This window comes from Athene cunicularia (assembly GCF_003259725.1).
Source record: "Athene cunicularia isolate RWA chromosome 1 unlocalized genomic scaffold, athCun1 chr1_part2, whole genome shotgun sequence".
Classification (NCBI taxonomy): Eukaryota; Metazoa; Chordata; class Aves; order Strigiformes; family Strigidae; genus Athene; species Athene cunicularia.
The window spans coordinates 67,401,665-67,412,459 of NW_020799092.1; the positions used below are offsets into that span (position 1 = coordinate 67,401,665).

The 10,795-nt window shown below is 45.2% G+C and overlaps 1 protein-coding gene across 1 annotated transcript in view; it reads left to right on the plus strand.

The window, feature by feature from the left end:
• The window catches only part of LAMB1 (laminin subunit beta 1), a 43,349-nt gene that overhangs the window by 19,907 nt on the left and 12,647 nt on the right, over positions 1 to 10,795 (plus strand). The window contains exons 20-22 of the mRNA XM_026868347.1: positions 223 to 440; positions 541 to 637; positions 10,156 to 10,525. Of these exons, the coding sequence (XP_026724148.1) occupies positions 223 to 440; positions 541 to 637; positions 10,156 to 10,525 (685 nt within the window). The remainder of the gene's footprint in view (positions 1 to 222; positions 441 to 540; positions 638 to 10,155; positions 10,526 to 10,795) is intronic.

The window sequence follows — 10,795 nt, forward strand, 5'->3', positions numbered from 1 at the left end:
GCAGAGGCTGTAGAGGTGGCCAGCCTGGGACATGAGGAGGGCTCTTGCATGGTGCTGGGCATTATTCATCATTGGGTCAGCCAGGCCTGGCCGTGGGCATGGACATGTGCCAGCATCTGCCTGCACCTCAGGGGACTCAGAGAATAAACTAAATGTGAGCTCTGGGCAGGCTGGTAACAAAAGGCCAGGCTAACGTTGAGGCAACACATCTTTCCCTCACAGAGTGCGTCTGCAACTACCTGGGCACCATCCGTGAGGACTGCGAGGACTCTGAGAACTGCCGGTGCGAGGCAGCCACAGGGCAGTGCCGGTGCCTCCCCAACGTGGTGGGGCAGACCTGCGACCGCTGTGCCCCCCACACGTGGAGGCTCGCCAGTGGCGCCGGCTGCGAGCAGTGTGGCTGCGACCCTGCGCGCTCCCTTGGGCCTGCCTGCAACGAGGTGAGGGGAGTGAGGGCATGCTCTGACACCTTGGCCTTTGCTCCGGTGCGGGGCCAAGCTGCTGAGTTGGTCACATCACTGTTGGGGCTTTTTCTGGCAGTTCACAGGGCAGTGCCAGTGCATGCCGGGCTTTGGAGGTCGGACCTGCCAGGAGTGCCAGGAGCTCTTCTGGGGTGACCCAGACGTGGAGTGCCAAGGTGAGTTATTTTGCAGGTGAGCCTGCTCCTTTTGGAAATGGCTGGTGGCCAGGCGTGCCGTCACCCCTTGGTGTACTGAGACACCCCTGCCAGGAGGAGCCCCTCAGGTGACCCCCACCAGTGCCCATGCGAACCTTGGAAGTGGGGGAGGAAAGCATGGTGGGGTCTGTCCCCAGGGTTTGGGTGCCTCTGGGGACAGGAGGCACGGCAGGAGCCAGGCCTGGTGCTTGCCTGGTTTATTTTATTTCTTGTCAGACCCTTACGCAGAGACAAGCCTCTCTGTTTAGAAACTAACTCTTTAACCATTAGGTTGCAATGCTGTCAGGCAAGCTGGTGTGGTAAGAAAATATATTGCAAGTGTTTGGGTTTGAATATTGGTCTGGAAAATAGTTTCTTTTGCCTTTTGATTGTGGAAGACCACTGTCTTCTTTTGTGTCTTGTTAGGGAGACTGGGCCTGAAAAAAAAGAAGGTTTTTGATTTAGTAGAAGACTTACCTTACATTTCAGATGAAAATAAAGGAGTAGAGACCATGCAGCAAGTTAGCCATAACTACATGCCACAAAACAGAGCGCCATGAAGTCGCTTGTTTAGAAAACTGGATGCTCTCTGTCCTTTCATTATAAACAAGTCTGTTCATTAGCTGGAAAAGTAACTTCAAACACAGTCCAGACCAGAACAAACTTGTATTTCTGATCTGTTCAAATAGGAGCCTTTGCCAGGAGGGTTTGCAGTAGATTAAGGTATTTTTTCCTGCAGGGAGGAATGTGCCTGCTGTGGTCTTTAATAAATCCCTTACAATAGAGATACCTTAGAGCCCATTATCTAACTAGATAGGCAGGTCACAGCTACTTGGTTAATGCAGCAGATGAAAGGACTAGGGAATTGTCCCAGTTGCCTGAGTACATATTGGGTTTCTTCAAGGGGCGAGGTAGCCTTTTGGGGAGGCTGTGTGTGTTCCTACATGGTGAGGGGTGCTGACCCTGCCGGCTCTGGGGCAGGGATTGTCTCTTGGTATCAGCTGTCTCCATCAGAATTTACTGATGGAGTCCATCTGCATACCTTATCAGCAGGATTTTGCAGCGTACCAGCATTTCTCATGTCTCATGGAGTTTCTGCTATCTTTTGAGTGTGTGAAAACCTGCTTTTTAAGCAGGTTTCTGAAGTAAAGAGAGGATATATTCATAAGACCCTGTTTTTAGCATGCAAGCTCTACGTTCTCATTCCAACCTGCCACCCCTTCTGCCCTCAAGTGACATGGGAGACTCACTTGGATGGAAATGCAGATTTTCCTTTAGGATTGCATCCAACTGGAGATCTCTGCGGCAGATGGGGAGAGCTGGTGCCCAGGGCTGAGCCACAGTAGCCTGCACACGATGCCCCAGATGGGCTCCAAGCATGTGCTTGCTTGTGGAGCACATCCAGTCCCATGGCACTGCCAAGTGTCCCTGGCATGGTGGGGTCAGTGCCTCCTGCCCTGTCTCCCATCCTTCCTCAGCAGGGAGAGAAGTGACTTCTCAGCTCTCATTTAGTCCTGGTGAGCAGAGGGGTGATGTTCAGGCTGGCAGACATGCAGCTCTCGGTGGTAAACAGTTTGCAGGCAAACTGGAAAACTGTGTCGTTAAGGAGTTGCAGAGCAGTGCCCCTGGAAAATAGTTTAAATGAGGCCTGTGGCCAAGGCGAAGCTGGAACTGAGAGCTGAGACAGAGATTCGTCACAAAGAGGTCAGCTCTGGCTGCAGGGGGATGCACGGACTCCTGGTGATGGCATTTGCCACCTGCCCTCAGCGACATGCGCATGCTGGCCCAAGCAGCCAATATGGCCACATTTTGTGCTGTATTCGGAAAGAAAATACAAACTGATCTGGATAGGGAACAGTGAGAGCTCTGAACTTTGTGAGTATGGACAGACAGTCTTAGCTGCAGGGACTGAGCTGATGCGGACGTGTGGATGTCAGTCCCGATGACTCCAGGGTGGAATCCTCCAGTGGCCAGGGCAAGTGGCTTTTGCTCAAGATTGGAAATCACAGGGTGCATCACTCAAGGGACAGTAATGTGTGATCCCTTCACAAAAGGTCTTCAGGCTGTTGGCACCTATAGACACAATCTACTGCTGAGAAATGGAGACTGTACTGCCCATGTTGCTGTGACACCCTTTACAAATTTTTTTATTACTACAAAAAAATAGTGAGGTCATGTAATACAAGTGCCTGCAAATAACCTCTGGACACAGCTATCTGGAGATGTACAAAATGGCCCATCTAGGACAGGCTAGGGGCCACAGTCCCCTACGGGTTCCCAGGCACCTGTAGCAGCACCAAGCTGTGGATCTGGCACTGGGGTCCCAGCACACTCCTCTAGAAACCAGACTCCAGGGCACACTTCCCTGCCATCCCCATCTATGGCGGTGACCATTGCCAGCTGCTGCCTGTGACTAGTTTTCTGTAAATCTTGGTCAGATTGGAGATAGTGAAGCAGAAGGTGGAGATCAGTTTTTGCACCTGGTCTGGGTGCTCTGATTTGTAGACTGTGCTCCCTGCAGTGAAGAGAAACCATCATCTGGTATCTCCTCCCTGCATGTCCCCACAGGTCACACTAGGACCAGATTGCTGGGGCAAGCTAAGGGAGGTGCCTAAGCTTGGACAGCATCTCGACCCCTCGGTACTGGGTGCACTCCCACACTCACAGATGCCCCTAAAAAAGCACAAAAGTTACTCATTTAACATAATGCCTGAAACAAGCACAGGAGAGGTGTAGAGTATAGGAAAAAGCCCAGCACATCTGTCTGTCTTGTGCAGGTCCCTATGAGGATTACAGTGAGCAGGAGTTACGCTGTGAGCATCATCTGCTAGCGGGGCAGTTCCAGCCTCTTTGCAGGACTCTTGTAGCTGTTGCTTTAGCTGCGAGCTATATGCAGCTCTGCGCAAGCCTGCACGTGAGTGTGTGTGTGCATAAAAATCCTTGCTAAGGTGGTAAATAATAGGATTACAAATTTCATCAAACTCGAGTCTCCCAGGCATTCTGCTGGAGTTTTTCCAAAGCCTGGCAACCAAAGTGCAGGACTCGGCATGCTGAGCTCTGCACTGACTTCAGCCCACAAAGCACATTCTGGCAGGAGACTCCAGGCCCCCAGGAAGCCTCTGAGATAGAGCGTGGCTGCAGATGCAGCACAAACAGTGCCCTTGCATAGTAGATATTTGAAATGTATGTGTTCTCATATAATATAAAGGAGATGACAATTTTACTATCATTACTGCTTTAATAAACTGAACAAACAGAACAGAGTGCAGTTAGTAAAAGGTACTCAGTGAGATTGAGAGTTATGTTGTGTTGCTGTATCCCCTTTACTAGGAGCGTAAGTGTGTCCATACTCTGTGTTGGACTTGAGTATCAAGCCCTATTGTAAAAAACAGAATTTAATTGAACAAAAATGAAAAAAAAAAAAAGTCATGTTTTTAGCAAATATTCATTGCAGACATTGGCAGAAAGTTGTTTCTCTGTTTTTAGTCTTGTTATGTACCTGGTGCCAGAACATCTGTTCACTGAAAATTACCCTGTTGCCGTTTAAGAATAGCCTTCATAGTCTTAATTTAATACCAGCATCCTAAAGGTTGCTTTTATAGGTATGGTGCAGGGAGAAAAATTAGCTGATGAGTTTTTTTCTTTTGTGATGTGTCTAAAGGAAGTCAGACAAATTCTACACTAAAGAAAATGCAATTTTCACTCTAAGTTTCATAATTTCAATCAACCTATGTCTTAAAATATTGTAATATATATTGATTGTTTCCAGAAAATTGCACTTTTGGCAAGGTCTGCAAGCATGATAAAATGCAGCACAACTCCAGTAATTCTAGGCTGGGATCTTATCTTAACACTCAACATTGGAGTTAGCAATATGCTTACAGGGTAATTTGAATCAATAGCTGATTATTCAGAAGAAATTTGCTAGCACTGCAAAACTTTCAACCTTACAAATTGCTGAATGGTTTTCTCATCATAGTGCCTCACTACCACTGGGAAATGATGCCAGGAAATCATGTTTGAACAAACCCTTTGTATTTTTTCTGAAGAGGAGTTAAACATTTAATGCTCTCTGTCCCTGATCTCAAGCAGTAAAGAAAATAATTCTGCAAAAATTATTTCTGTTCTGTGTAGGATGATGTATGACACTTGCTGGTTCCTAGCATCCTGCAATAATGTGTTAAACACAGACTGATCTTCATACATCCCTTTCAGTATCCATTATATCATCTTGGCTGTAGTATCAACTGCTCTAACACACCTTAAAGTGATATGCAAATATGCCACATTAAATTAGAGCAGTTTTAATAGAAGTGAGTTCTAGATATTTAAAATCAGAGGAAAAGGTATCAGAGCTGTCAGACTAAGTGAAAGATAAAGCTGTTCATAGATCCTTGTGAGCCCAAAGCATACTCCTCGAGCTAGTAATTTACCTCTTTGGGATTTCTCCCCTTAGGTTTCTACAAGACTGCATTCAATAAACATGTATAAGTGCTACTTTTATCTTTAAGATCAGGAAAAAGAATTACTGAAAGAGAAATGCATGGATTGAGGTCCTATAAAAACTACCCATGGATACTATGTGTGTGCATGCACATATGTGCACATGCATTTGTGAACAGATGCAGGTACAATCTTTTATAAGTTCTTAATCAGCAGATCCTGACTGAAGAATCTGGCTAGAAATTTTTCCTGTCAAAAATGTGATTTCACTAAGTCGGCGTATGCCACAGAAGAATGTCTGATTGAGTTAAACACTCAATTAAAAAACCCAATATATCCAGTTCCAAAATGATATTTCAAAATAGAAACCTATTGTTTAATTTAGTAATTATCTTCTTTGAAAACCTCAAATCTTTGGCCAATGATTTCAAAAGACTTCTTTTCCTCCACTGTATTTTCCATGGGAGATACTGCCATGTCCTGTATAACACTGATCTTCAAAGCAAGCAGCCTTGTCTGTGTTAACTTGCCGCCTTTCACCTTGGCCTTGATCCACCCCTCTGTGTGAAGGGAGGATAATCAGCCATTTGTCTTGAAGGCCATTTTCCAACCCAAACTAATTAAGGCATCTAAATCTCTTGCAGTAAATTCAACATCTGTGTGGTTTTGCACTGCAAAATGAACCAATTTTCCCAGGTTCTAGTCACATAAGCATAGGCAAGGCATTTAGAAAGAGCTTACAGGACTTAGTATTTGTGGAACAGGGAAAGACAATGTTAAGTGGAATATAAAGCCATAGCTAGCTATGGAGTAATATTTGAAACCCTTCTGCATCCCTAGATGTGCCTGTGTGTTTCTTGTTTTCTTGAAAAAATTGAGATTAACCAGGCATGTGCTAAAATTAGATGTGGTATAGCTACTCAGGTGTTACATCAGACTTATGACTGTGTTGGTTAGAGCAGAAATCTCCAGAGCCAAGTGAAGACCATGTTTGAGTTAGCATGTTTGAGTACATCAGAACCAAAACTACTGTAACAGAGGGCATCATTAGCACTGGGCTGCATAGGAATTGACTCACATATAGGAATAGTTGGACATTAACAAAGGAGGTGTTAGAGAAGTAAGAACTCCACTGTAGCTAGAGGTGATGCTGGGGTACTCTGGCCAAAAATTATGCTGAGCATGACGTGCTGGATCATTCTGGCACAGTGTTTGCTCTGTTTCTAGCAGGTGATAGGAAGGTGTCTCCTGTTTTCACATCCCAGTTCATTGGCAGTGCTAAGCAAATGTCACATGAATCCGTTTGGTGGATGTGCACCCATCATCATGAATGATGGGTGTATCGCTCAGTTACTCTTCCATGAACTATTTGCCAATCCTATGCTAGCCTTTTCCAGTCTGTGTCACCTAGGAGGACCTCCTTTCCTTTCACATGAATCCTGCCACTGTCGCTGTGCTTTTGTCCCTTCAGAACAAAGTCACTTTTTCATCAGTTTAGGACAAAGTTGTGCCCCAAAATCTCATGGAGACTGAAGTTCTTGGCAGGCAGGTGTTGCATGAGGCAGAGGTGAAAGCTGTGTGCTGAGCTATTTGCCCAGTGGCCCACAGTGTTCAAGGTGCTCTGCACTAACTAGAAAGTTTTATATGGTCTTGGCCTGGGCTTGCTTTCCTCTTGAGAACTGGCCACAGCTGAAGTCAGTGGAGGGTTCAATCCCTACTGTGCTGTAAAGGGAAGATGCATTCTGCAGTGGCCTTGGACATGTTCCTTGCTGGGTGTAAAATAGCCTGTTGGAGGTGGCCAGGGTGCAGGATATGGGACTCTGCCACTAGAGGTGTTGGAGATGGTGGAGGTCCTGTTCCACATGACCTTGGAGGGCAGTGTCTGTGGGTTTCTGGTGGCTTGATTTTGTTATTAATGCAGTGTCCAGAAATTGGGCCCCAGCTTCTGATAAAAGTACTTAGAGATTGACTCTAGTGAGGAACAGAGACAACTTCAATCCTATCTAGTGGAAGCACCTGGCTAAGGTCATCTAGATTTTAAAAAAGAAGATCACATGTAACCAAACACTGGCATGCATGTGTCATTTGCAAGATGAAAGATTTGCTCATGAGATGTGAGCTGTAAGAGGAGCAGTGATGCTTTTGTGAGAATTTAAAAAATATTTCAGTCAGTGACACAGCAAGCAATTGTCCAAGGGCTATACCTAGAGAGTCTGTATGACCAATGTGTAGAAATGCCTCTCAAACTTTCAAAATGGAAATAAAATCATCTAGAATCTTCTTATTTCTGTACTGAGGGAGGCTTTTTCTTGTTTTCCTTTAAACTATGGATTTTACTTAAAAACAGAAATAAAATTATCTTCAGTTTTACCTTTTGGTTTGAAAGCTGGTGTGGACCTGTGCATGGTTAATGACTTGGGAAGATAATAAAAGAAGGAGCAAGTATGAAAACAGCACTTTTGAAAGCCATTTTATATATGTTGGAATCACATTACTGAGGTAATTCAGAGCCAGCATTGCCTGCTTCTGGGCTTGATAGAGAATCCTGAAATGGAGAAATAACACAAAGTAATGTTTCTAGCCACCTTGTACAGTTTTCTCATGGGTCCCACAAAGCTCAGTTTGGAAGTTTCGTAGAATTCTAGAAATGTGATGATTCTTCCAGCTGTTGTGCTGCTTTTAGAATAAATTACTTTGTTCTTTATTATCTCCCAACAAACAGCTGTGGAGTTTGGGTTTTCCCTTTGTGAACTAATTGGTACTTAATTCTCCTCTCCCCTTCCCCAGCATTTTCTGGCTCCAGAGATTTTGGAATCTACATTACCATGTAAATGCTGCTAAAGCCATGTCATTTCCCTTTCCTGAACATGTAGGTATTCAGGAGTAGAATTACCAACATCGTGGGTTTTTTTTTTTTTCCGCTTTAAGCTTTTTCAATCCGCAAGTAAATATAGTGATCTGATTTACCAGAAGCAAGTATTCATGTAACTTGATCAGATCTCAGGATCATTGAGAAAACCCACATGCCATTTAGCCTTTTTCTATACAGAGGAATTTGGACAATTCATCATTATTCCGAGGGCCTTATTAGTTGACAGAAGGGTTAACTGACCTTCAAACAGGAACTCGAGGGTTTGCCTGCAGGGAACATATTCCATGGTGAGTTGACTACTTAAGCACTTTCGATGTAAAGTAAAAACAATCTCTTGTGTCAGGGTATAATTCAAAGAACAAAGGACCATTTTGCTCAATTGTGCAGGCAGCAGAAGTTATTTTTGTCTCTTGCCTATCATATTCACATTGTACAAGAAAGTCACTTTGTTGAGGAGCGATTTGTTCTGCTGAGGCTCTTTGTGTAATTTTTGAACTGAAGACCACCACTGTGTTTTGGCATTGAGGCAAACAATGTACAATCTTGAAAACGGCTTTGTGTTTTGCCCTTTTTTTTTCAAGAGGGCATGTGCTTAGGGTGTGCAAATTGATTTATGGACCTTTTTGAGCCATTAACTGCCTTCAAGGATGCCTGGTAAATGGATGTATAAGTGAAGGCAATTTTATCAGGTGTAATAGTCCTTTTCATATTAAAGGAAGTTGTGCTTGACCTGCTTCTGGTGTACTCTGCCATGATGGTAGGTGGATAACCTGCATATTTTCAAGGCCTCTCTTTTTGTTCTTTGCTGCTGTCCCTTTATTAAAGGCTTTGCAGGTTGGTGATTTCCTCTGTTGCTGCTGCCTGTGTAATTAAGGAGGAGGAGAGGTCAAGTGGCAGCCCCACTGCATGGAAATGCTTCTCCTGATAGTGTTATTGTGTACAAAGTGTGCCTGTGCTGTTAGAAATGACCATGCATCAGTAAGTTAATGGAGTAACTTCATGGTGGGTTAGTGCCAAAGAAATGCATCTTTATTCTAAAAGCTTGTTAAAAAAGGGTGTTGCTCAGACCTTATCACTCCCATTTGGCAACTACCTGGAGCCCCTGGGTTTTACCTGACCTGACTAGTATATAAAGATAGATAGGTATTCACAGTTACAAAAATAAAGAATGAAAGTTCATTTCAGAAAGGTGTCAATAATAATTCCCTACTTGGTGCTCGAAGTGTGATGTAATTAAAAATTAAATCTATTAATCGTCCTCATTCCCATTTGAGGGTGACAGCGTGCAGGCTCTTGGTTGTTAGTACCCGTGTTGGAGAAGACTTCTCTCTTCTCCCTCAGACAGGGTTGCCCACGACCACATTCTTAGTTTTATTCTACTTTTCACTGCTTGAATTTTTTCTCCCTTTTCTGTATACCCAAAATGTCAGCCAAGTGCCAGGCTCCTTGATGCATGTTGTGAATGTTTTCTCACCGTTGGTGGCAGGAGCATGTCCTGAGCCAGACCCTGTACCCCTGCATAGAAGACCTCTCAAGGGCTGCTATTCCATAAATTTGTAATGTTCTTCTTTGAAGCCACCTCAGCATTTAGCACCCACAGTTTCTTGCGGTAGGGAGCTTTGCTGCTGAAGTGCTGTGTAATCATCTATCTCCTTTTATTGTGGTGTTTGTGGGAGGCACAGGGGAAGGTGGTTGGTTTTTGGTCTGCTGGATTCCACAGCTGATCCCTATTCCTGTGCTGAGGAGGCAGTAAATGATTGTTCCTTGGTCAACCAACCATTTTCCCATTTCACTCATGTTTTGCTCTTAAACCCTTTGCTCTGTGCCTGCCTGTCATTTATTTTTCTATCTGGAAAGCCTTGCTCTGCTTACTCTTCATTGTAGGAGTGAAACTGGGATCTTTGTCTTCAGTTGCTCTCCAGTTGACATCCAAACATTGCATGGAGAAGTGTACATCCTTGTTCCATTATTATAACTGTTTCTGAGATGTGCAAATGTATTTCCTCTCTCTCTCCCCTTTCACACTCAGCCCTAGTTCCCCCATACCCAAGCAGACACATCCACAATTAGCTTTTAATAATCCAGGCACAGACCACTGCTATACTCCTTTCACCACTTCATTATAAATGATCTCCCTGCCAAAGCCACCATAATTTCCCTCACCTTAGCCACCCTCTCCTTCCAGCATGTGATTGCAACCCTCGTGGCATCCAGACCCCGCAGTGTGACCGTGCCACCGGGCAGTGCATCTGCAATGAAGGGGTGGAAGGGCCACGCTGCGACAAGTGCTCCCGGGGCTACTCAGGCTTCTTTCCTGACTGTGTGCCGTGCCATCAGTGCTTCGCCCTCTGGGACGTGATCATCAGCGAGCTGGCTAATAGGACCCAGCAGTTCCTGGATAGGGCTAATGCCCTCAAAATCACTGGAGTCACCGGCCCATACCAGCAGACACTCAACACCCTGGAGGAGAAGCTTAGTGAAATTAAAACCATCATTGCACAAAATCCAGCTGCTGAGCCCCTGAAGAACATTGGAAATCTCTTTGAGGAAGCAGAGTGAGTACAGTTGTAGTTACAGGGCTAAGTCCAGCATGGGAGGGAGTGGGAGTGCCAGGAGCTGGGATTTACTTGAGTGACGTCCCCATGCTGAGCTGACAGCCTGGCTCCGCGCCTCCAGCTGGGTGAGGTACGCTGCGGCTCCTCACGCTGGTGGAGGACCTCCCCGTGCCCAGCAGCAGCAGTGAGCATCTGCCCCGTGAGCAGAAACTTGGCCGGGCAAGGTAGGAGCAGCGCAGCTGCCATGCTCTGGGCAGGGGTCCTCCTGCT